The 27,733-nt window shown below is 37.1% G+C and overlaps 1 protein-coding gene across 2 annotated transcripts in view; it reads left to right on the plus strand.

Annotated features, from left to right (window-relative positions):
• Nucleotides 1–27,733, plus strand: part of RNGTT (RNA guanylyltransferase and 5'-phosphatase) — a 188,731-nt gene that overhangs the window by 21,467 nt on the left and 139,531 nt on the right. For both annotated transcript variants that reach the window (XM_054194690.1, XM_054194691.1), the window contains exons 6-8: nt 1,851–2,100; nt 9,652–9,761; nt 10,573–10,674. In XM_054194690.1, the coding sequence (XP_054050665.1) occupies nt 1,851–2,100; nt 9,652–9,761; nt 10,573–10,674 (462 nt within the window). The remainder of the gene's footprint in view (nt 1–1,850; nt 2,101–9,651; nt 9,762–10,572; nt 10,675–27,733) is intronic.

Genomic DNA, 27,733 nt, shown 5'->3' on the forward strand with positions numbered 1-27,733 from the left:
AAGGATCCTTCTCAGATTCTTAAGCTGTTATTTCTGAGATCTGATGACCGACCATCTGATAATCTCACTCATGAAAATGTTTTTTTTTTCTACTTTTACCAAAGATCAGAAAACAGACCAAGTTTACTGGCTCTTAGGAAGTGTTTCTGTTTATTCTGGGAAATTTGCCTCATAAAGTTCTCATGCTCCTTCCCATACTGTACAGATCAGACAAAAAATGCCTTTTGTATTTAAATTATTTTTTCCATTTTAGCTATATGTTTTTCTTGTTTCAGTGTCAGTCTATTTTCTTACCTAAAAAAATATTTTCACAGTATGTAATATGTGCTTTTGTTCCAGCTTTAAGATACGTGCTTGTCAAGAAGCCTTACGGGGGCATGTACCCTTTTTGATTTCTCATCTCTTATTTAGCAAGATTTCTAAATGTTGATCTACGGAGCATTACTGCTTCATGCTGCCATGATAAATTGAAGACAGAATTATGTCCATTGCTTTCTGTTAAACATTTTCATAACACCTATGAAAATAGGAACAATAAAACCCTTATGCTGTGCTTGCTGTTGTATAGTTTGCAGTGCTTTCCAGTTGGCTGGTACAGGTGCATGACTGTTAGTTTTGGTTTCTAATTTTTTTGTGATCCAGCCTCCAGTTTATTAAAGCACTTCAGATTAAGTGTTAGCTGCATAGTAAAAGGCTTCTGAATTACAGTTTTTTATGAGAAAAAACCTGCAGAAAGAGAAGTAATTCAAAAGAATCATAGAATCTTCATGGTTGGAAAGGACCTTTGAGATCATCAAGTCCAACCATACACACACACAAAAAAAACCAAAACCAAAAACCAGCCCCTACAATCTTTGCCCTTCAGAGCATGCCCTGAAGTGCCACATCTAGACGTTTCTTAAATACCTCTAGGGATGGTGACTCAACCACCTCCCTGGGCAGGCTGTTCCAGTGCCTGACCACTCTTTCAGTAAAGTCATTCTTCCTAATATCTAATCTAAACCTCCCCTGCCACAACTTCACACCATTTCCTCTGGTCCTGTCATTATTCACCTGGGAGAAGAGGCCAACACCCACCTCTCTCCAACCTCCTTTCAGGTAGCTGTAGAGGGCAGTGAGGTCTCCCCTCAGCCTCCTCTTCTCCAAGCTAAACATGCCCAGCTCCCTCAGCCTCTCCTCATATGACCTGGTCTCCAGACCCCTCACCAGCCTGGTAGCTCTCCTCTGGACACGCTCCAGCACCTCAATGTCCCTCTTGTACAGAGGGGCCCAGAACTGAACACAGTACTCGAGGTGAGGCCTCACCAGTGCCGAGTACAGAGGCACGATCACTTTTAGCATGATTAGGATGCTTTTTCCCAGTGTGATGGCAAAACCTCTAGTGAAAGGAAAGATAATTCTTTGGGGGAAAAATGTAGCCATATTTGAATTTCAGCACTTCAGTTTTTCTTCTTTAAGTTTGTTCATCTTTTTCTTTGGTCTCTTTTGTCTTCATCCAGGCCTTAAATACTTACCTATGCGTCACCTATTCCTTTTCTGTAGCAATAATAAAAGTTTTACCTAGGTGACCAGCAGACCACTATTAGCAACGACAAGGAGACGAAGCAGTGCAAGCTACAGTTACTTCTGAGAACATACGCAGTGCCTACATAATTATGCAGAATCTTGTGCAAGAGTAACTGTTGCCAGGCATGATGTTTCATATGTAATGAATGTTTTTTGCAATTACCAGTTTGGAATTTTTTTTTTCTAAATTCTTAGTCCCAATAAATCTTATGTTTGTTAAGGGATAACATGACTGAAACATGTAAATTAAGCATCCAGAGTAATTTTCAATTTTTATTTGACAGTATTGAGGCTGCTGTGGCTACTTTTGCTCAGGCTAGACCACCGGGTATTTATAAAGGTGACTATTTGAAGGAATTATTTCGTCGTTATGGAGATGAAGATGATGCACCGTCACCACCTGAGCTACCAGAATGGTGCTTTGATGAAGATGAAGAGGAGGATGACGATAATGATAAAACAGGAGGCCAAGAATCAGAACCTGGATCATCAAGCTCTTCCTTTGGCAAGAGGAGAAAAGAACATCTAAAACTGGTATTTTTGATTAAGAACTTTATATTCTAATTTTAAACTGAATTTCATAAACTCATAGTCATCAGTTACTACATAATGCATACTATACGAGTGTCAGTGCTCTTGCAAATGAGGACTGGTAGTATTTGTCTCAAACCGGTAAAAACAGGCAGATTCATTGCAGACGCTTATGTTTCCTGTATGAACCTTGAACTTTAATATTCAACACCGCAACTATTCCAGTTGTAACAATGACTTAAAATTTTTCTAATATAACACTTTAGTTTTTTTTAAGCTTCACTTGAGATAGTTAAGTGCTTTTTAATTTTTCACAGTGTCTTTAGAGGTGAAATGTTATGGAGGAGGTGTGTAAACAATTCTTTATTTATTTTTGTAGCCATGTGGATGAAATTCAGTGTTTTTTAAATTCAGTGCTCATTTTGGTGAATATTCTTCCTCTTTAAAATTTTGAAAGATTGAGAATTGGATTCAAAAAGCAAGATGAGCTTAAAAACCCCAAGGCAGCTGTGAAATTATATTTTGTTCAAAGCTGTTTAAAGTGTGTAATGATAAGAAATATGGCTGATCACTTAGTCTAATTATTTTGACATAAATCTGCATAATTCTCATGAAATAAGTTACTGTAGTTACTATAGTGTGGAACTAGTACTCAAGTACAAAGAATATACTTGTATTGTCTGAAGCGCAATGGCTCAGTTTTCTCCAAATTCCTAACTGTTTTTTTTATTTGCAGATAAAGTAGGGGAGAATATTGCTGAGTGCAAAAATAGATTCAGTTCTTGCATAATACTGAATTATTTTACTTGTGTGCTGAGGTGTGTTTATTTGCAAACACTTGGAAATCCTCATACGAAATATGCTGCGAAAAAGCATATTTTGTTGTTACTGCAACTGTTCAACATGGTTTACAGATGAAGTATGGAAGAAATTAGCCTGAAAGGAATATGAAATCTCATCTGAAGAAGCAAGATGAACTTTGAAAACTTTAAAATAATCCATCAGCTGAAATAAAAATTGCCTACACTGTAAAAATCCATAGTAGAAATATATTCAGGGATATGGCCACTACCTCCCTTAGCCTTGAAGTAAAACATTGATATCTAAAAAAAATTTCTTTGGACCAGTACCTCAAAACTAATTTTTTTTGACTTGCTGTTGGATGCATTAGCAAATGAGGTGTGATGGTGAGCTCCAATGTCTGCCTTTTTTCAGCAAGTATAAAACTAAACTGGTCTGTTTAACAGGAATCATGATGCTGGCTTCCCAGTCTCTCTGTTATCTGCCCACATAGTTTTTTGAAAGCTGGAAGCTAAATTATACGAATAAGCATATTAATAACTAAAAGTTAATTATGAGTTAGATAATTTCTGAAAGAAATAATCATCTAGTTAATATGCATATTCGTATAATTCAGTTTTGCAGCTCTGGAGGAACAGTCTTTGACGCGAAGAGGAGGAACGGGGAGAATTCTTTACCATGGTTCTTGGCTGGCAGATTGGACTGCTTCTTAACTGAGTAGAGATGGATACAATCTATTTGTGATTCCTTGTAAATATGCGATCTACAGGGGGAATGATTATCAGGTAAATACCTCTTGCTTAGATTTTCTTAATTTACTGTCTGAAGGGCTAAATTTTCAGCATTACAGCTGATTTCCTGCAGCAGATGTTTTCAGCATTCTAATGCGACTTGTCCTCTAAACATCTAGGGATCTAGGGGCAGACAGTGTCAAACTGGAGGTGGCTGATATGATAGAGATGTACTGAAATGTTTTCATTTTGACCCAAATCTTTGTGGGGATAGAGGAAAAGCTTAGGGGTAGAGGAGGAAGGGTCTCCCAGGCATCTTGCTCGGATAATGAATAGTCAGAAGCAACTGCCCAGCTAGGCTGCAAAGTGAAGTTAGCATGCTGTCCATTTCAGAAATTCTCTCCTGGATGTGAAAAAATTTACTGCAGCATCTTTCTCTAAAACTTCCATATTTTAATGTCAAAAAGTCTTGACAGCCTTTCTTTTCTACACTACAGAAACTGTGGGAACAGTTAGAACATAATGCCATTACAGTTTCCTTTATCGTCCCGTGAGTGTAGTTGACAGGTAACAGCAGGTCTGTTTGCTATGAGGGTGGCGAGACACTGGACCAGGTTACCCGGGGAAGTTGTGGAATCCCTGGAAGTGTTCAAGGCCAGGCTGGATGGGGCTTTGAGCAACCTGGTGTAATGGGAGGTGTCCCTGTTCATGGCAGGGGGGTTGGAACTAGATCATCTTTAAGGTCCCTTCCAACCTAAACCATTCCATGATTATAGTCTTGGATGCTACACAGGAAATCCAAACACGTTTTAAATTTGTCAGTGTGTGTGCCATAATGATTGTAGCATCGAAGCATCATTATTAACTGACACGTGGAATCTCACTTCAGAAAAAAAATACTTGATTTTGCAAATAGGACAAAAAGTTATAATTCTGAGCCAGAACCTTCAAACTTTTCATGGGTCAAACGGATCTTTTACTGTTTATTAAGGATTGCCATCTGTTCTAGTCCAATGTAAGCTGCGTATTTCACAGGCAGTACAGGGCGTAATATGTAATGCTTCTAAAATGGGTGGCTACATCTCAAACAATCTGGAAGAGATGGTAGCTGTTAATGATTTTCTTCATGATTTTGAGTGCATGTGTCTTGTGGTCATCTGCAAGACAGAGGGAAACCACTAAACCTCATGGTTGACATAGCAAGGAAAATTATTATTTAACTATCAAAGTACTTAGATTCTAACTATTCTCTGTCTAACCTACCTTTTTTTCCCCAATGTTTAACCCCTATAGTTATTATTCTGCCTATGGGAGTCTCTTGATGGATATGGGAAAAATACTATTTTCTGATTTTGCAGCAGCATTTTATGTACTTGAATACTGGTGTAGTTTCCTTTCAACCTTCTATTTTTTTTCACATTAAATGCCGATTTGTTCACTTTTTCCCTATAGTCTGTATTTTTTATATTTCTGACCGTTCTTGTCATTCTTTGTATTCTCTCATGTTGACCCATGTTTTTCTGAGACTGTGGTGCCCATAATTGAACTCAGTCATCTAGTTGAGGCCACCCTGGTGATTAATAGGGAGGAATTAATTTCAGATGTCTTAAGGCGAGTACTTCTGTTTATGTATCTCAACGTAATTGCCTTTTACAAGACAGAATAATACTAATTCAGCTTTTGGTCTCTTGTTGCCTCCCTATCTTTTTCCTGTAATTATCTAGCAGTGTATGTTTGTATAATAGCTTATTCCTTATTAAGATTAGAACTTTTTTAATACTGAATTGCATTCAGTATATCAGTGTTTTTCCCAGCTCATTCTTAAAGTTAAGGATAACACTGAATTCTTAAGCTACCATCACAGTCTGTATCCCTGTTACTAAATTCATAGGTATCACAAAAATAAGAATATGCTATGAGGCAATTTAGGGAAAATGAATTAATTCTCTTGTACCTAAATCAGCACCCACAGATCCTCCACAATATATTCTTCCATTTTTTTAGTGAAACACTAACCCGTCTGAACCTGGTTTTGAAACAGGTTGCTCTTCTTTTATAGAAGTTACATCTACCCCATGTTTTTTGTGTTCCTCTATAAGAACAAGACAAGTAAACAAAAGACAAGCCAAGACAAAAGCCAGCATCAAAAGATTTGATATTTCCTTCTTCTCCCAGTTCTGTGAATCCTGTTTTACCACCAAAATCAAACGATAAGTTGAACACTGTTGTTATTGAGCGTCAGTCAGTTTGATTTGTTGCGTCTTTGTTGCTTCTAAATGCCTAGAGGCAGTTCTTGTGATTCAATCCTGTATTTCTGGGTATTAAATCTAAGCTGATTGGTGTAACTCCCTGGCTCTCCCTTCCTCTCTTTTAGAAGATGTGGACTTTCTCTCTACCTGATACGTTTTGGAATGTTTCTTGTCCTCTGGAAGACAGTCTCTGAGCATATTGGCACTCGATCAAGTCTGAGTGGCTGAAGGTGGCTATGGTGATAGCCTGGTGGTAGCCACTAGGGTCAGGGAGGTGTGTGGTTGAGGTTGTTTCTACACACCCACTCCTCCAGATGGTGTTTAGGATCTGAACCAACACAAGATGATACACATTGCCACTTTTCCTTCAGCAGAAGTGATGGGTGGAGGGATAGGGCAGTGAGTGAGGAGAGCTCAATTAGGACAGATGGTGTGAAGGCTGTGCAGAGTGTAGTGATACTAAGTGCATGTAGTTATCTTGGATCCATTAGGGCTTATAACTCCTGGCTTAGTAGCAGAGCTGAGGACCTGAGGTGCTTCTGCTGAGCTGAGTGCTCCGGTATCCCTGCACTGTGTTCTCCAGTGTCCTGTTTCCACAGGGGAGTTGAGCTGACACATAACTCAACAACAGTGCAGCAAGTGCATGGATCTGGCTCAGTTTTGGCACCTTATCCAAGGAAATGTCTTCATGAAACCTGTGAGTTAGCCAAGCACGGATACCCAAGTGACTCACCTTGTTTTCAGTGCTGTGCTTTAGCTAGTGACTATACTTGCAGCCTGACCTTATTTTGTGAAAGCCTCTTCTGGTGTATGTACAGCTATGGCACTTTTTTAAACTGTCATACTGGTTGAATCTCTGGATAACTGAGTTGATTATGTTCTTAGGCTGTGGTAATCAAATGAAATGTTCTCTGCCTTTACGGTTTGCACAACCTCCTCTTCATCCTGTGTCCTCAGCACTTTGCTCTCTTCCTGGCTCTCCCCAGTCCTCTACTTCTTTCAACTTGACAGCATTACAGAGAGGGGTTACATGGTGCTTAATCAGGGGGATGGAGAAGCCTGTATGAAAGCACAAAAGCTTGGCATGCTTGTCAAATTATAAGCTGTACTTGTTTCCTTAATTCTTTCAAAATTGCCCCTCCTCCCTGTGATATATATGTATGCAATTTTGAACATCAAGCACACGCTGCCTGTGCAAGAGAACCTGTTGTGTTTGGTCACGTGTTTAAAATCAATAGACAGTTAAAAGCTGTTACAAGAAACTAACAAACAAAGCAAAGTTACTAGAACCAAATTAGGATGTATAATCTCTATGTTATGAGAAGCTAACGTTTTGTAATTTTGAATAATTCATTCTAACTTTTTACCTTTCTTACCATTTGGAGAATTTTCTAAATTGCTTAAAATTATATCAGGCGTGAAAGCAGCATGCGGATGATTTTGGTTTGTAGGGAAACTTGACTGTACTATGGCTCTGCCATTAGATAATCTGCAAGAGACCCTTTCAAACGGCAGGCACCAGTTTCATGTTCAGGACTTTTTCTTTTCTGGAAAGTCTTTCCTGTTGCCTGTCTTTTGCTTAAATCTTAGCAGTCATACTGCCATTGCAGTCTGCTATTATTCTGAGAAGCAAGGCACAAGCATCTTCCTTTATTTCGTGGTGCTCTTAACCACTTACTCAGAATTCAGACCACGTGCTGGCCAGGCATGTGTAACTGTCTGCCTCCCTCACCCAGTCACCTGCGTGCTCTTGCACCTGCTGGTGCCCACATACGTAATATGGGATAAGTGATGCACCCAAAGTCTGTGGAACTTAAGGTAATTAAGGTTTTGAACTAGCTTATTTCTATAGGATGTTCTGTTCTCAGAATGCGATTTGGTGATGCAACTGAGCCAGTCTTAAGTAAATGCAGGCTGTACTGAAAACTGCAGTCCTGCTTTCCCGGCTCTACTTGTGTTCCTTCTGCTTCCTTTGTGCTGGCACTAGTGCTGACTCATCCTACGGTGAGCTAGTTTAGGATACTAATTTAGCAGAAAATTACTAATTTATGATGTTGTTTTTGCCAACTTAGTTCCTAGACTTGCTGAAGAGTAGAACAGATGAGTGAGTGCCACGGTGTTTGGAAAGGGAAGGGAGCAAAAAGGCTCCTTTCATCAGTAGTATGCAGCTAGATTTGTTGAGGCAAGTTTCAAGCATTTTACAGAACGGATAGGAAATACTTATATCTTCATTTGCAGGATTCATAGCTCAACAGGCAGAAACCTTGTGCTTTGATCTTCTTAGTCTGCACTGAGAATTTATTTGAGATGCTGTTGAAATAAATCTGGTCGATTTGGGATCCCTGTAGAAGTCTTTAATGATGTATCTTTGTAGACCTGGTGGCTTTATTGGTGGTGTGGTGCAGAATTTGTTTTTATTCCACTTGGAATCAAACTTTTTCTGGCATGTACAAGTTATTTTAGAGTTCTATTTTCGGTATTCTTACATTGATCTCTCCTTAGGCTTTTCTGTGGCATCCAGGATAGCACCTCCACTTTAGTAACCTGGTTTAGATTGAGAATAAAATTATGCAAGTATGTTTTTACACAAATATTTTGTTACAAACCAGCTGTTGATGTTTTCGCTTTTGTTAATAAGTTTGTCATAGATCAACTGAGAGCCCTCTAAGTTTGCTGCTGCGTAAGTGCCTTCATAGTTTCAATTGTTTTCCCTACAATGTAAGTTTAACTTTTGAGACATGGAACATGGTAGAACCATGTAACTGAACTTCTTGTACTGGAATTACCATCTAGGTCTGATAAAATTAACATTTAATTGAAAACATGCATCTCAAAGGTTTGGAGGGAGAAAAGTATAACTTAATTTCTTCATCTGCTGAGATTTTTGTTTAAAAAAATCCACCAAAACACAACAACAAAAACCTCGTGTCTAAAGATGTTTTCTAGTAACTTTAGTTCAGTAATTACCAAGCTACATATGTTTTTCTCACACGTTACATCTCTACTCTTAGTGAGCAGCTCTCATTTCCATGAATCATGAAAAGCATGGAATTGTTGGTCTAGAAATGCTATTTATGTATTAAAAAAAATGTATTTAACATTTCATAGGCCAGTTTTGTCATTAGTTTCCAGTTTACTTATTTTGAGGCCGTACTTTTTGAAACACTTAAAAGTGATGTCACAAAAGCTTCTGCCAGAAAGAGTTTTGTGACCTTTAATGTACAGGGATTTGCTCCAAGCTTACAATACTGGTAAGGTTCAGATTCTCATCCACAAATAGATGTCTTACACTACCTTATGATTATATAATATTTTGTGTACTAAGGTTGATTAATTTGATCCCTGCAGATTCCATATGTGACCAATTCACTATTAAATACTTGATACTAGTATACTTTCTTTTTAATAAAAACATTTTAGTTGCAAGTGAAAACGAATGAGTCAGACTGATGGTGTACCTTGATGTGGGATCTTTCTTGAGAGTGCTAGCTAAACGGTCCCTATCCCTTACTATTTACCTCCTTTAATCTTTAATTCCGCCCCCTGCCCAATAACTGATTTCAGTTCCTGTGTTCCTAATATGGCTTACCAGTGAGTTTACTGGTAAAGCTTAGATCATATATCTTGGGGTATTTGGGGGAGAATCTTTAAGGAATATTTAAGCTTGTGAAAGTCAAGTGTTGAAAAACAGCTTTAATCTTCTATTGACATGTTCTGATCTGCTTTTTGAAGGCTTAAATACTAATTATTTTTTTTACTTTTTTTTTATTTAGGGTGCAATTTTCTTGGAAGGAATAACAGTTAAATGTGTGACCCAGGTGACAACACAACCAAAGTTAGGAGGAATACAGCAAAAATGTCAGCAGTTCTGTGGATGGGAAGGGTATGCGAACATTTAGAACTTGTTTATTTATACTGTCTAGAAATTAGTGTTACATTTCTAGTTTTGCAGAAGGAAACAGCTTATTGTAAAAATGAAAAGAGGTGACTGTGTTTGGATGGATTGCTTAAAACAAAAAGCAAGCCTCAAAAACGCTCAACAGTGAAACAGATGAGTCTTGCATTGTACTATGAAATGGAATGATCAACTGTTGATACTAAGAAACAAGATTCTAGAACTGCTTTTCCATTGAGATGACAAAATGTTTTCAGATTAATTATTGCTGTGCAAATACCAGACGTAGTCTAGTTCCAGGTATTTGTGCAAAATTTAGTGCTTACTCAGGCAGTAAACTTATTTATACAGCTGCTGTTACCCTTAAGTCTTAAGGTTTAATACTCATTTTTATAGCCAACTTGGATTTCTGTCCAATGCTAATGAGAACGTTGGTTTTAATATCTCAGATTTCCTCCTTTCCAAAGCTGATGATCCAGGGAGTTGCTCACAGTGCTTCCTAACTTGCTGGTGCTTATAGTTTTTCTAGTGCTTGTAATTTTGAATTCAAATATCTCTTCCTCCAGAGTTAAAACTTTGAAGTTCTACATAATTTAGTGTTTTGTCATGAACAAATTCTTGTTCTTATTAGGTAGGCATTTGGTTCCTCTTGCAAAATACCTTACTGGAGAAGATGTTCTAACAAAGTTAACCTTGCAGCAAGTCTGGTACAAGGTGTGACTTCAGTCTAATGTAAAACTGTATTGCCTTGTGTGACGATTTATTGCAGAACATTAATAAACACGGTTCTTTTTTTTAGGTCTGGATTCCCTGGAGCACAGCCTGTTTCCATGGACAAACAAAATATTAAATTTTTGGAGCAGAAGCCATACAAAGTTAGCTGGAAAGCAGACGGCACTCGGTAAGTTCATTTTAAATGAAAAAGAAACACTGAGTAAATCGGGTAGACGGTTTGTATTTTCTGAGGAAAGTGAATTTGCTTGTACAAAGGACAAAGCACATTCTAACAACAAAACTGACTCCAGAGATTAATTTTTTTTGCTGTCTTGGTACCCAACATTTGCTGAAGTTTGTGGCCAAGTTCCTTTTTAGCAGCTGTTCTGCAGACTGGCTGTTAAATGTATGTACTTTTATTCTTCTCCATGACCCTTGCCTGTCTGTCAGCCAAGACTTGCCACCAAGGTCTTAGAATAATCTCAGATAACAGTAAGAGTTTGTTAAGCTAAAGAATTTGTTTATAAAAGCTAAATTAAAACTTCTAGTTGATCCTTCAGAATCTGACTACTATTAGAAATTTCATAGTGTTTTTTTTTATTTGTACTGCGATCCTTTGTTCAAACTTGTAGTTCTGGTCAGCAAAAGAGTCAATAGTTTCATCTTCCGCAGCCAGTTCTCTTACATTCCTTGTAGGGGTGACTTTTTTTTTTGTTTTTACAACACACTATAACCTGATTGGATTGGTGTGTTGAACCTCTTCAGCATTGTTATTTCTGCTTTCAAATGCATCCTTGTATTTAATTTCTCCAGTATTCTCACGTTAGCATTTCAAAGTAGGAGAAACGCCACATGTCATCAAATACAGAATGACAAAAGAATTTTTTCTCTGATTGTAACTGGTTATACATCTGTCTCAACTTTATGAAACTCAGTTGTCTAAACGTGCATCTAATATCATTGGGTTTTCATTGCTTTTGTCTCATATGAAAAAGCCACGTCACACAGGGTCTCTTGCCTCTACACCCAGCAGTTTGGATGAGGCATAGAAAGTATTTGCTATTCACATTGAAATAAACCCCCAGATGTTAGGTGCCCCGTTTCCTCGTACTCTTACAAAGAGGTACTGTGGCTCTTCATACAGACAAATCATTCTTGAGTAAAATTCCAAACCTCCAAAATCATGCTTGTTTTCACAGGATTTAATATTTTTAGGTTTTATTTAGGTTGTTATGCTTGTGAAATTAAAAACAGTTTCTTGAGGTTTTGAAATCATCATCAGTGGGGATTGATACTCTAACCTTCTGTTTTTCTTCAATATTTCTGGTTTCAAAACTAAAATCAATAATCCCAGATACTAATGGAAATGGTTTTAACGTATGCTACCCATAGCATTCAGATCACAGTCTTCCTTTTTGTTGTGGATGTTGTCGTAGGTAATTAATAATGTAATTTCTGACATCATAGTCAATACTGCCTCAGTTAGAGGAAGAATTTAAATTGTGTGACATCTCATTAATTTCAATAGCTTGATTTTTATTTCTAAATGATGTTCTCTACACACAGCGGTATTTAAGCAGTTGTAATCTGCACTAAGAGCAATGACTTTAAGTTTTATTCACTTAGAGCAAATTAATAAATTTTGAACCTGCTTTGACTTGATCAGCAAAAGTGCAATTACAATGAATGTACACATGGTAAGAGGAGGACTGTTGTCCTCATTTGTTCATAGTGCTTTAGACTAACATGAGAGTTCAGTGTTCTACATGAGTATGAGTTAGAATGCATTAGTTGTGCGGATGAGATGTATGCTTTCAAAAAGAGGAGGTAAGAATTTTTCTTTTCAGATTGGTGAAGTTAAAATACTGGTTTTGTGTACAGATCAGGGCAGAAGAAGTTTTGTTTAAGCAGTACAATGGAAAGCATTCTCCCTTCCATATGCTGAGATCACAAAGTTTTGATACTAAACCAACAAATGGTGTAGGCTGTCGTCTTAAGTTTTTCCTGTGATCTTTGTTTTGTTAGGCTTGCTATCTTTAGTAATAGAATGGAATATCCTAGGAAATGAAAACCGTGGAAATTGGGGAATTGGATGTTTTATGAGAATTGCCAAGTGGCTCCACATGGAGTCAGTCAGGATTGAGCACAATTCAGCCAGACTAAGCTGTCTCCTATGAAAAAGACCCTCAAGGTGTCTCTCATCTGTGGAGTTTGTACTTCAAGGGTTTATTAGCTTGGACAGAGCATCGTGTGAAAATACAAAGGCAGGCTTGCATTCAGTATTGCGTCCAAGCATTAAGAAATGGGTGGGAATATTTGGCTTATTAACACTGGCTGGCCATGTGTGCAAGCACTTGGGTAATGTGATGCAGGTGTTCTCAGGATGCGAGGTTACAGAAACACGGTGTTGGGAGACCCAGGCTTATTCTCAGAGCAGTACAGTACATTCAAAAGCTGCTGAGCCTACGCAAGTAAACTCAGCCAACTTAAACTGACCATCCAAAGAGCCAGATGGGAGTCTTTGCATTTATTATGCTTTTAATCCACAGTATAGATATACTGCCTGTGGACTTGACTTCTAAAACTATGAAAATATGTTTACAAAGTATTAATGTCCTGTGCAGCGCAGATATTGGTCCTCCTTGCTTTTTTTCACAGCTTAGTCCCTCAGGAAGCCTTTGTTTTAGGGACTGGTTTACACTGGTATTTTAGTATATATTAAAGACGGTTTATGGAAATGTTTTCATATAATTTAAGCCTATTGCTTCAAGAAATAGTAATAGCAAAAATAATTCTGTTTTTAAAATAATTTCTTTAGAGAAGGCCATTTGATAAAAAAGGAAAAAATTGCTTCATCTGTAGTGTCTCTAGAGTGTATTGCCACTGAAGAATAATCTGTTCAAAACCATGGGTCATTAGCTAATACAGCTTGGTATGTTCTAGAACAAGTACTAAGATGCTGTAAAATTACAATTAGTGCTATTCTATAGGGTTGTGAGCTATTTTTCCACATTTCTTTCTTTCTTTGTATTTTTAATATGAAGAGTTTGTCTGTCATATGTTATTCATTAGGAAAATTGAAATCTTACAGAATATTCTTATTTTCTTACTGAAATGCACAGGATATATACATTCTGAATACTACTGAATAGTAGTGCACCTGGCAGACTGCCTTTTGTGAACAAAATAAAAGTGCACATGTAGTTTCTTATAGGAATTTCCAGTATTTTGGACATTCTGTCCTGCGTTTTTTAGAGTTCTAGAACGGTGACAAAACAGAATGGATGAAGAATAAAACTGAGGGAACCTAAATAGTTCCTTTAAATTTTCTCAAAACATAATAACTTGCAGTTGATGATGGAGATACACAGATTGATAGGTATATTCAGAGAAGAAAATGGTGCTACAAAGCTCCAGTGTTAATGGAATGCAGCTGAAGGCATGTTATGAAACAGAGATTAAAGATGAAAACCTGAGCTATTATTTGGACATTTACAGACTGTGCGTGATAGCTACCCTAATCAACAACGAAAAATTACTATGGCAGTTTTCACATTGGCCATGCTTCTAATTATTTTGTTGTTCTCCAACGATCTGGACTCCATATGCAATTAAACAGATTTTCATTAATTATTCTGAATGCTTGTGTTGACAGGCGTGACCTTACTGAATTTAATATTAAGACATCAGTTAGTGGAGATCCATTTATGGATCCCCTGCTTACTTTATCTGGAGATGACACATCAAATATCTCTGGAACTATTCTGTTAAGATGCAGCAGTCTAAGGTTTGCCTATTATAATATTATTTGGCTTGCATACCTTTTTTTTGTTTTGTTCTCTCTCTGCTTAAAAAGGCTCTGCTGTTTCATCAACCTGATTGGACTCAGGGAACAGCAGATGCTCAGCTAATAACTTTATATTATACTTTCTCACTAAAATAAAACACTTTCATCTCAGTTAATCGCAATATTTGCTTAACTTAGCCAAACTTCTTAAATTTCACTATTGTTAAATATCTGCATTTTATTCCTGCAAAAGTCGCTTTCTCTAGAGGTTTCATGACTGAAGCCTTTATTTGTAGATTCTTAACTGTCATGTACTGTCAGTAATTTCATTGAGGACTTTTACTTTTCTCCAAAGGCATTTGCTATTCCTAGATTTCATCTGGAGCTGAACTTTCACTGCTGTGGTTTTACAGCTGAGTTGTTGTTGGGGTTTTTGGGGTTTTTGTCCGTTTGTTTTTCGGTGGTAGAACAGTGCATGTTTTCTTGCTTTCTTACTATCATTGTATTTTTCTACCCATAATTAAAAAAAAAGAAAGGAAGTATTTTCCTAAATGAAAGACTGCTACTTATCATCTTGTCCTGACTAAATACTGTGAAATCGATTAGTTAAATTATTTGTCAGTGGTTCTATGAAGTATTTTGGGGGAAATCTTACACACTTTTGTAAATGTGTGGGTTCTGAGTCTGGTTTGGGTCAAAGTTCATCCTCCTCCATTCTCCTGCAGCCCTGAGTTCAAAATCTTTTGATTTACCCTTGCTTAGTCTGTCCTGATTCACGGAGTTTGTGTCTATACCGTGGTCTTGCTTGTTCTGTGCCTTGTTTCCAGAGCCCTGGTTCCACGAGCATCAGCAAGGAATGCTTCCTTGTGCTCGCTCCAGCTCTCCTTCTGGAGCACATTTGCTCCAAAGGGAAACGTGGTGTGAACAAATACTACTTCCTTCCTGTTTGTGTCCTGCCTATGTGTGTGAAGATGTGTACATTTGCATCTCAAGTTTAGACAAATGAACTTTAAATTAAAAGAGCTTTGAAGCTCGCTTACCATTGGGTCTCTTTGGAAAAGTATTTCCTTTGTCACAGCTATTTGCGTGTATGAAAAAATTATATGCAGCTCTTGGGGAAAAACACCTCTACAGTCATAGTGTGTTAAATTATTATTATAAAGAAAAATAAATCACTTAAGTCTGCAGCTATTCTGACGTGCTTGATGTGAATTCTATCCTGTATATTTATTGGAACAGTTGTCAAACCTCTGGTGTTTTAAAAATAATTTTAATGCTAATCTATTCATAAGGCACGGAAATCCAAAGGGCAAATTTCCCACTACTAAAATCATGCCTTTTGGCTTTGTTGAGATGAAATATAGGTGGTATGTTAGCCGTAGCTACAAGGTATGTATGGCTTTACAAATGTATCCAATTTTGTAGTGCTGTGTTTCCGCAATAGCAGTTGCTATCTGAATAAGATAATTGTAACGGTGTGATCAGGGCACACTGTATGACTCTGTATTATCAACTTGGTGCTGTAAAGTGATTAACCCAGGTGGTGAGCGGCTTGCTGTATCCCTTGATATGTATCTCATTAATACTGTTTGTAGCAGATGTTTGTTCTAATGAGTGGAGCTGAATGTTCAGAGAGGAGTAGGGCTGGTAAAGTAATGAGACACCAGTTTTAAAAAAAGGCTGCTACCACTAAGAATAATAAAAAAGCTTTAAAATGTCTGTGGAATAATTCAAATTAATACAATCAAACAGGACTAGGTTTTATAATGGTAAAATGTGACCTGAACTAAATGCAAGCTATTAAGGGCTGTAAGTTATGTTCCTACATTTGTATGAGTACCTTTTTATTTTTCACATCTGTACACATGCAGGTTTAGTAAAAAATAATAAATGCGATCATAGTACTATGGCTGTTGCAATTATGGTAAGGCAGCTATTTAAAAAAATGCAGAACAGTTAGTTCTTGCCAAAGGCTATTATATTTGAAAAATATTCATGCAAATTTGATGGCTTGCAGATATCTAAATGCGAACAAGTAGATACAGAATGTAAAGCAGCTCTTTGAGAATTGCTGCTAATTGTCTAAAAGGTGTTTGCATCAAAATAGTTAGGAACATCTCTGAAGTTAGTTATTTTTTTCATGGTTAGCAAATTACATGTTAGAAAAAAAGGCCTGTTGCATAAACAATACTCATTTTGTTGGTATCATAATACAAAATTAAAATAGTAAAGCTACACTTAAATGTGCGATAAAACTGCTGGCCAAATTTTTGGATTGTGTTTATTAATCAAATAATTTTGATTTACCCAAGCACACAAGTTACTATATTATCAAACTTGTGATAGCTTCACAGTTTTCTTTAGTTTAGCTTTTTGTACAAATTGAAGAAAATTTCTATTTTCGTTAAGAAGTTTAAAACTATTGGTAGCTGCATCTGCCTCAGAAACATATTTGTGACCATTACTTGAAGGAAGTCACCTGGGTGCATTTTAAGGTAACTTTTCATGCATATTATTAAAATGTAATGAAGACAAGGTGAAAGTTTCTCCCTGAATTTGCATGGCTAAATACTTTTTTCTTTCCCTATTCTGTGATCCTTTACACAATGAGATGAAGCTTACATGCATAACCGAGAAACTGTAGATTCCTAATATGAAAAGTTATTCAAAACTCCTATGTGACAAGAGTAACTTGTGAAAAGGTGATCATTGCTACAGAACAGCTCTAAAAAAAAAAAAAAAAGGAGAAAACTGAGAAACAGATTTTTTTTCTTTAGAAATTAAAAGGTAAAAGAGGCTAGCACAAAATTAGATGGCAAGGAAGAAGAGTGGTAGCCTGTGTGCAAAGGATTAAAGAAGAGGTAGTTGAATGGGTTCATGGTAAAATTATGATCCCTGAGAGAAAGGGGGAGGTTAGAGAGAAAGCTGATATAATAACGAGAAGGAAGGGGTCCAGAGAAGATTGGAGAGTAGTAGTAATCCAATTAAAAAACAAATCTATGCACTTGAGAACTCATTATTAGGAACAAGAAACCAGCTTGTCATGAAAGCAGATCTAGAGAACAGAAAGATTGTCTCCTGGGAGCAAAGATATTAGTGTGGAGTTGAACTTGAAGGAGGCTGTTGGGAATGAGAAAGAAGCCATAGATTAATTTTCAGATTGGTACAAATGACATGACCAAATTCTCATGGATGTGGAATTTTGTGCCTACTAGTGGAAAATGCCTGAAGTGTAGGTTTACACAATTGTTAGTGGATTATTTCCTAATTTAGAGGAGAGGGACAAAAATGTAGGATGTTGAGATTTGACAGATGGCTTTGGAAAAGGTGCTAACAGGAAAGTTTAGGGCCGTTAGTCACTGGAAGGCATTTGTGAGCAAATAGCTTTTCTCAAGGTATGAGAACCTGGTTTCTGGGCACCTTACTTTCTGACCCTAGACTGTAAGTGAGTAAGTGAATTCTTAGATATTGTGTTTTGAGTCTCTTGTCGTTTAGTCATGTTTAGGGTTATACACGTTTATGGTCTTGAGGTCAGGAAGGAGTGTATCCTAATGATAGGATGAGGTGAAGAACCCACACATCTGGGTGCTTTTAAACCACACGTTCCTTTCCTTTCCCTTTCTCCTCTCCCCACTTATCTTAAGAAATAGACTTAAATATCAGTTCTGCACCATTGGTTGGTAATGCTATGTATCCCTTCCTCTGTGGTTGGGGCACTTTTCTGTGATCTGAAACTTTAAAGGACAGAAATATTTGGGGGTTTGGACATCTACCGATTAGATTTTTTCAGGACCAAATGGAATTTTTTTATAGGAGTGATAGGTTTTGTGAACAACTGGGCTTAATTCAAGTGTTTTGATTCCAAGTTAAATGAGTTTTATTCAAAGCATGTGTTTATGGAACTATCAGCAATGGGCAAAGCCTCAACTGTTGAGTGCTAATTATACATCCTTCGCATGTGTAGGACAGCTACTCTTCAGACATTTGTTATTATCTCAAAGTAGTAGTTGTAAAGGTTTTTCTATTACTCCCATGAAACTGTCAAAATGGGATGGTATTTGAAGAGAAGACTTGGAACAAAAACCTTAATTAAAAGGGTGAAGTAGCTGATTCTATTCTCTTATCCTTAACTCTGCAGTGCTTTGTTGCATGCTACATTTTGAAGGTCTTTGGAAGGGAAATGCTTTTTTTCTTTACATGGGATAGTCCCTTGTGGCCCTTCTTTATAATTATTTTAACTAGTTCTTTAAGAGAAAACATGCTGGCCCATATTTAAACTAGTTCTGTAGTTCTACTTTTGGAGCAGGAAGAACCTTGGTTTAGGATGAGTCTGGAACCCATGTGGGATTTATTTCACTGACTTCATTTTGAATAATATACTTAATTGGAGATAGCATTTACTTCGTCTGGAAATTGAAGTTGTGAAAGTTATTGAAACGGTTGTAATAAAGCATTTTTTCCCCCATCCAGTCAAGGTTAAAAGCTATAAATACTTATTATAGACTATAGTACTAATCAGTTGTTAGGAACCTGCAGTTTAGTTTTAAGTGTGTAATGGTAACATAACGTCAAACTTCTGCAAAAGTGTATAAAGGTCACGTATATGATTCTGGATTATAGTGTATAAACTGCCTTTCTAATGATTGCTGAAAAGAGCAATTCATAGATGCGAAGCACTCTAAACAGCATTCCTCTTAATTTTCTGAAAAAGCAGATGCTTAATTCATGGTTTTATTTTGTGTGTTGAGGTTGGAGAGGAGGAGAAGATGGGGGGGGACAGGAATTATGTGTTTTGAGACTAGAAAGTTCAGGTTTTAGTAGCTGAGATGTGAGTCTTTGCTCACTCTGCATCTTAATAATTATACGTTACAGTTGTGGTGTGCAATAAATTTATGATTACAAGATTGATATCAGCCTGTTTCCCATAGCTTTTAAACCCATGAATATTGTATGCTTACTTGAGTTTTTATTTGAGGGTGCAAAAATAAAACTTTCATAAATTGAGGTAAGATTAAGGGCACTTTCAGAGCATTTACTGTGTCCCTATCTCAAAGTAACGACATTCTAGCTCAGGGTGAGCCTCTTGATCTCCATCTGTTGACCTGTTGTCAAAGGACATGTTGTCCTTTTCTCCTTTTTTACCTGTTGTACAGGGGATGAGACCGTGCCTAGACCTTCTGGTGGTCTTGTAGCGGCGGAAAAGGAGTTGTCAGATTTTGGTAGCCAGACTCATGAGCATCACCAGATAACTCATTGGTCCTGTTTAACTATGTTGATTGTGAACTAGGAGTCTCTTGGCTGGGAGACTGTAGGTGAAACGAGGCAGCATGGAGTATCGTAAGATGTTAAACTAATGTCTGGAACTACTGGATATAAATATTGTTACTCTGAAGAAGTTCCCACAAGGCACTATTATTTAAAGTAGAGATGTATATTATAGACTGGGTCTGTTAGTTTCATGGCTGTTGGGCTAGGATGAAATTGTTTTTTATCTTAATGCTGCATTTGGGGTGGGTGGTTTGGGGTGTTGCTTTCATTTGGGGGGTGTGTGGTGGTGGTGGTGATGGTGTATTTATGTATTTCTTCCTTTATTTATTACTGAGGCACATCCATATCACTTTGCTGTTTTTCCATCTCCTGAAGTGTGTTTTTAAAATCATTGAATCAATGTAGAGGAATGTATAAGCAGGTGTGACAGAAAATGTCATCCCCAGTCTGCACCCAAATTGACTTGAATGGCCAAAGAAGGCATTCTCACTCTAGGTTGCATTTTCTCATTTAAATGTGCTTGCAACAGCATCAAGACTCTGAAAAGAAGTGGTAGAAGGAAGCTGTGGTTTTAAAGTCCCTTTCTTAAGTGGTCAAGGAGCACTCCTGATGTGATACCATACAGGAGGTATATTTTGTGAAGTAGCAGACTTGATGCTTCGCAGTTCTGAAGTCTTTTGACAGCTCACAAAGTTTTATGACCACAATTCTGAGCTCTTTGAAAAGTACTGCTTAACTGATTATTCATATATAACTATTTGAATATTTGCACAGATTGTCTTCTAAGCAGCTCTTTTGTTTATTTATAAATAGTTAATGCATTAAAATGCTTATTATGTAGCTTGTGCTATGAATACTAATTTTAGAGTATTCAACTGTAGTCCTAAAATGTTCTAATTAGATCAAGATAAATGGTGTGCCTGTATGTGTACCTGATGTTCAAGAGACAAGTATCAGTGATTACTGGTTTATTTATTTATTTTCCTTTCTCCCAGACCACTTTTGATAGTGGAACAGCGCATCTTGTGCTGCTGGTTCTCTTGGGGGGATTACGGGTACATCCATGAAGTGTAATGGTTTAAGCTTGTTCCAGGAAGAATGACATTCGGTTTGTAAAGTTTAACTATGCAAATATCTAAGGGGAGCGCTTTCTCTTGCAGCTGATCTTCTAATCTGTGAGCAGGAATGGCAGTTGTGCTCTTCTGTGGCTTGTGCCTTGATGTAGGCAGAATTGACCCAGGATTCATTCTGGCATAAATCAGCTCAAAGTTAAGGGAACCTCCCTTTTCAAAGCTGTGGTACTTTTTTCTTGACGGCTGTGTTAGGGGTCTCCGTGAGAGATGTTATGGTTCTCTTGCTTGAGGAAAGAAGGAATGTAACTACTTGTCGACTGACACTAAATTAATTTATTTTTCTTTCTTACACTGTTGAGTAACTGCTGGTTTGCATATTTATTTATTTTTTGACCCCATTGCTTCAGGCATGAATTTCCTTCTAAATCTCCAAGATATTTTCAGACTAAAATTTGTGGAGGATGGATGGAGTCAAACAAGTTCAAGCAAGCTTGACGCTCCATGTCTGCAATGAATGATAATAATAATAAAAATAAGAGAATTCAGTAGTTCGGTCAAGCTTGAGACACAATTTGTTCCGTTAATCTTATAGCTTTTAAAAAAAGTAATCAGAACATTATATTGCACAGTTGTTTTCCAATAGCATTCCTCCCTCTGTGTAGAAATGTACTTTAATATGTACTTGACCGCTTAGCGTCATTAAAATTTGGGTGAAACAAAGAGAATCTAGTATTTAAAATAAATCTGTTAGTATACAAATTCTGTTACTTGGTCACATCTTTTCTAGCTAGTTAATAATTCTCCTGTTTTACACCAGGTATATCACGATACACTGTAAGTACTCTTCAGTATATAGTGGTTGTAGATTAATTTACCCTTTGTTGTAGGTCAAATAATGGTAACAAGACAACTTCAAATTTAACCCATGAGGTTTAATATCCTTTTAGAAATAAAGAAGCAAAACCCACACAGCACTCTAACTTAATTAAAACCCTGGAAGGCAGTCAAGAAAAACGCTGTAACTGGATAGTGTTTTTTAACCTTGCTAAATTCTTGGGTTTACCAGCTCTGTTGCAGAGTTTCAGAGTCTAATAATACTTTAGATAGAAAATGCAGTTTTACATTGGTTTTGAATTTGCCATCTGTTAAATTAATTAAAGGCGTCTTTGTCCTTGATTTATAAAACAGGAAAAACTAAAATTTGAACTCAGTCTAAACTATGATACTTTAGCAGGAGAAATGATGCCAGTTTCCACACTTAGGCTTTTTTCCACGCTCCATAGTATTACCGTTATCTCCTTTATTCGAAACTGATTTCCGTATTAATGCTGGTGCACGTAGTATCCCAGGTTAGGGGATACCAATAAGTTTTATAATGGTGCCACATTATTTCTGTGTTATACACCTTCCTATTTGTTATGTGACCTAATGATTTGTTTGCTGTTGTTTTTGACTGCAGGTGTTTTTCTGTGCTCTGACTGACCTCTAAAAAGTAGCTGCTGTATTAGTTTTCTCAGCCAACAGAGTTAATTTAGAACCTTGTAAAATGGGGAAGTGTGGTCGTATCAATTTCTTGCTGCCTGTGTCTTGGCACCTTTGGATATCGAAACATGCATTGTTTGTTGCTGTATTTTGGGGCATTCTGAAGATTTCCGTAGTAAATGTTATCATCTGCAGATTCATTGCCTCGCTTTTGATGATTTTTCAGGGTCATAAAAGTCACAAAAAAAATCTTCTCCGGACCTTTGCTTGTCAAGGGGAGCAAATGAAAAGGGAAACTTGCATTCAGAATTTAAAGGAGAGTGGTGGCAGGCAAGAAGAAGAGAATTTGATGTTGAGTGAGATAACAGTGGAGGAGAGTGGCGAATAGTAAAGATACGGAGACTGAATACCTGTATAATCCATGGGATATCTGTTATCCTACAGTGGTAACTTGCACAAAGTGTATATATGCAGGGATTACCACCTTAATGAATTTTGTGGAAATGAAGTTTTGTGGTCGCAAATAAGCAGGATGAATTGATGAATATCAATTCATCGATACCTGGAGATATTTATAAGACATGTAGGTATGTCACTTAGGGACATGGTTTAGTGGTGGACTTGTCAGTGTTATGTTTACAGTTGGACTTGATCTTAAAAGTCTTTTCCAACCTAAATGATTCTATGATTATCAAAATTAAGCACAGCCATTTCATTTTGATATATTAAGTGATCAATACGACAAGAAGATTACTTTTTTTTGCCTCAAGTCAGGGCAGCAGTAGCTTGAACAAATGCTTCAGAATATGAAGCTGGGTATTGGGAACCTTCTAATTTCCCATGAAATTAGACATTGTCATGGCAGATGCTAGGATAACTTTCTTGAGTGTAACATGAGTATTGGAAAGCATTCGTTGGTTAGGAAAGATGCAAACTAAAATATGGGGGTAACGTATTATTTTCATAATAGCTGAAGGATAGAAAAATGTTATGGAATTCAGTTTTTTAAAAAAATCACTACAGGATTGTTAAGGTACTTCTGGGTTACTGCTGAGTTTGCTGCAGATACCCAACCTGATCAGAGCTGCCGCTGCGAGCAACACTTTAACATCTAATGCAAGTTGAGTGTCTAGATCTCCATTGATATAATAAGAGTTTATCCAACACAGTTATTGAAGCCTAGGGAACTATTCCTTTCACCCTAAAGTAGACACCTTACAATTATGAAACTTAATCAGAAGCTGAATTCTGTCTTCTTCTGAGGGTGGAGAATTGGTGGAGAATTTTGACCAGTGACAAATCCATGTGCTTCTGAATTTAATAAGAGATACTTACTGAACAGCAGCCTAATAACACAGTTTTTTAACATTGAGGAAAGAAAAATAAATCTTGTTTGTAGAAGATAAGTTTGGGTCATTGATGAAAAGGCTTTGCTTAAAGTTTAGAACATTACGATTGTAATGAGAGGTGAAAATAGATCAACAATGTAGACTCTCCCTTTCTAAAATGACAGATTTGGATAAATTAAGGGAAGTAGCTAATGGAATCAGGACTGAGGAACACAGCCTTCAGTTTAGATGAGGAATGGCATTTCTTCCGAGTTCAACCATTTTGGTAAGAGTTTGTATACCATGTAAAGGGAAAATAGTTTTTTTTGACACAGGAATAGTGGTTGATCTCATGCTTTGGGACTTTGACAAAGTTTTGATTTATTATAGAGATTGAGGCAAATGAAGATTGCTTGAATTGTACGATAGGCAACGAATAGATTGAAAGAAAATGGTAGTGGATGGTTTTGGAAGATAATCTATAGAAAGCCACAAGTAGAGATCCTGAATATTAATTTTATATTGTCATTAAGAATTTTGAAACAGACACCAAGTGTGTTCTGACAAACAAATGAATTCACTGAGGAGCAGAATAATAAAACTGGAAGGATATTTAGTTGTAGAAAATGCAAGGTCATGAATAAGAAATATTAGAGCTGGAGGCTGTTAATTGGAAATGAATGTCAGTCAGACTCTAAGGGATTTTTTTTGGTTTCAAATACTGGGGAGACTTTGGTGGCAGAATTTAACCTGTAAGTATGTGAGAGAAATACAAAGTGTTGGTATATTCAGAGCAGGCTAATGTCCAAGGGCCCGTGTCTTGGTTTTAAAAATTTTGTTTAGAACTCGGGTTATCAAGTCAAATGCATAATCTACAGCAGTTTATGTGTAGCAGTGTTTCCTGCTGGCTGATATGCTATGTACTTGTGCAAATGAAAACGTGTACAAGTTTGAAAATGGTATTTGTGACAGAGCTGTCAGTGTGCTGACATTAAAAAGACATTGTTTTCCTTTTGTTTGCACACTGAAAATAATATTATGAGTCTTCACATAACTTCCTGTGCTAGTGTCCCTGTATCCAGGCTTTGTCATCCTTCAGGAGACATAGTTTGAAGCAGCGACCATTGCCAGCAGCAATTAATATGAGAGAAGAGAGCAAGCTGAGCCTTCCCCATTTATCGGGACTTTAGGGTGTATCGCTCCATCTGCCACAGGCCAACTTCAAACTCCTCTAATTTAAACTGTTACTCTAGATCCAGCACAGTCTGGATTCAGGCCAGGACATGGAACTGCAGCAGCTTAGTGACACAGATAGACGATCTCCTACTGTCAGTGGGTAGAGGGCAGTCATTAATTTTCATTCTCTTGGCCCTTTCTGCAGTGTTAGGTGGGTCTGGCCAGAAGTTGCTGCTGTTGGGCCAGGAGGGAATGGCACAGTCCAAAGTGAAGTGCTAAAGTGGCTTGGCCTCGTCCTAGGTGATTGACCTACGTAGTGGCGAGGTCCTCATGGTTTGGAAGCGTTGCCAATCATAAAAAGAAATTAAGAAATTGAAAATGTTATCTGCAGCAGGATTTCGTTGTTGCCTCTGCGTCAGCAAACGGATTAGTGATGCTAATTGCTGTTCTGAGTTGGGAAATGCTTATTTGTGTGGGAGGGCAGCGCTTTCACAAGACTCAATTCTAGGATGTGTAATGAACCTCCCCTGGGAATGGAGAGCTGCCGTGTATTTTGCGCTTAGAGTTGATGATGGAATTTCTTACATTTTTGCATTCTTTAATATGATAATACAGAACACAAGCATATTTTAAAAAGGAAAAAAAAAAGCGATGGCATTGATACTGTGTCGAAATAAATAATCTTCTTTGATACAACCCATCTAAAGAAAAACTGTGGGGCAAAGAAAACTCCTTTAGGAGCTGTATTTTTAAGCTTCCTTTAAAAAACCATGCTAATCCATTTGCTACTTGTAGCTTTTTTTCAGAAAATTAATTTTGTGTTAAACTCAGAAGTTGAGGTCTCAAAGTTTGAGGAAGCTGTGCTATATTTTTTTAATTATACTTAAGGTTTTTAAACTCCTACAAAGTACAAAGTTATATGTAACCTTATTGATAGGACAGTTGCTGGGATTTTGGCTGAGGGAAATAAACATAGGTAAGACACATCATAAAATTGAAGTAAGTTGCAAAGCTTTTGTGAACTTCTAGGAGATCAATTTTACTGTAAATGTGATTTGGCAAGCACTATGCTCAATGTGAGTTTACGTATTGAGGAGTATTTTCAAAGCTGTCTTTATGAATCCTAATAAGCTGGGAAAAAGGATAGAGGCCGTGTGCTCTGGTGGGTGCAGTATTGGATTTGGAGGTTGGGAGACACAGTTCTGTTCTTGTTCCTGACTCTGTAGGTTGAGGAAGACCAAGTAACTTGCCATATTTTAGCTTAAATGATATTTTCCTGAAACGTACTTTCAAATTTAATGGTGCAAAATACTAAACAACCACATAAAGAAGAAACTTCAGTTTTTAATTTTCAATGTAGCTCGAGTCAGTTTCAGAACTGTGTAAAGCCTGCCCCCCCCAAAAAAAAACAACAACAAAAAAAACCCAACAAAAATCACAAAAACTCATCAAACCCCAAACAAACAACAAGCCAACAAAAAACCCCAAACAAACAACACCCCCGCCCCCAACCAACCAAACTGAACTGAAAATGGAAGTTTGATAAAATCATTCCTCTAGCATGTATTTTGGGCCCAACTGATGTGGACTGCATGAACAGGATATATGTGGAAGCAAATGAGCCTTTGAAACAGTTGCCTTTATTTGTGTATGCTAAAAATAGTGTATAAAACATAATATTTGGTAGTTGACATTTTTTAAAGTTTAAAGACTAAAGTTACTAATACTCTGGTAGGTGATTTGGAGATCTGCTTGTCTAATGCCAAGAGCTGTAACTCTTTGCTAATGAAATTTTCATCCTATTCCCTGAATTATCGCGTTAACACTAATGTCCAATTATAATTAATAATGGACCTTGCCTTAGGACCAGAAGTGAATGAAAAGTAGCTTCTAATGAAACCTTAGATTTTACCATTTCTATGACTTTAGATATTTTATCTGCTTGTGAGGTTAAATCTGTGTGGCCACCATGACCCTTTTTTCTTTAATTCGCTTGTCAGAACTTTTGTCGCAGTGGAAACTGGCTGGTTTGCAGTGGTTGGATTTGCAGTTTGCAGAGGCGATGTTTGTTGTTCAAACGCGATTCTCTGCTTTTGTGTGTAGTTATGGAAGGTGAATGAGCAGTTCTGTTATCGCTCTTATTGCTGCTCTGCTCTTGCTCTGTTAGTCACGTGTCTTGGTTTAAATTCAGATTGAGCCATCTGATACAGGACCGTGTTATCTTGTGTACTTGCACAGAATCTAATATAATGGGGCCTGGTTACTAATTGGAGCTTCTGGTGCTAACACAATAGAGATAATCAGTAATAAATGTACAGCTGTAATAGCAAGTAGTGTTCACAGTATGCAATAGAATGTATGACAGTTAAGCTCGTATGTGCTGTTTTAGCTCCTGTTGAATGTGTGTGAGAAATCATCATTCTTTTTTCTTGCCTCTGTGGTGTTCTCCAGTGGCGATCTCTCTATTCCAGTGTAAGTGTTTATGCTGCTAATACCTTAATTAACTTCTTCAAATATAACTGGTCAGGGCATATCCAAATAATATTCAGAAATGTACTGATCAGCAGTCTACAAAATTTCTCCAAGAAAGTTTGAAGTGTCATCTGGAGAAAACTTAAAGCACGTGAAAAAGAAAGAAAGCTTAAGCACAGGAAGCTTTTTAAGTTAAGCAAACAAACAAACAAAACCCACCTACCAACCAACCCCCCTGATTAATTAATAAATTCAGTTTCTCCAAAACCTTGCATTGTTGCATATCTCTTTTGCTTCTTGCGCGTTTTCAATTATCAGCTGCTCGTAGAACACTTCTGGTTGCCAGTCCATCCTTGACCAAATTTCTTCTGTCTTATGTTGGTAATAATTAGAATTTTGATAAATTCTGTTGTTTGGACCATATTCAGATTTTTTTTTCCAACAGTTTATTAAATTTTGGAGTGTAGGTGTTTTGAGGCTTTCAGCTTAAAAAAACCAACCAAACAAAACCCTTTCAAAACAGACAGATCTGGGTCAGTCTAATGTCTTTCTCCTGCAGAGAACTTGTTCAGCTTCTAGGTTAGGCAAATATACTGTCATGAGACCCATGTCAAATGGGTTTGCATTAAGGTAATTTATTATCTTGAGACCAAATTATTT

The sequence above is a fragment of the Rissa tridactyla genome, chromosome 3 (genome assembly GCF_028500815.1).
Source record: "Rissa tridactyla isolate bRisTri1 chromosome 3, bRisTri1.patW.cur.20221130, whole genome shotgun sequence".
NCBI classification, from domain to species: Eukaryota; Metazoa; Chordata; class Aves; order Charadriiformes; family Laridae; genus Rissa; species Rissa tridactyla.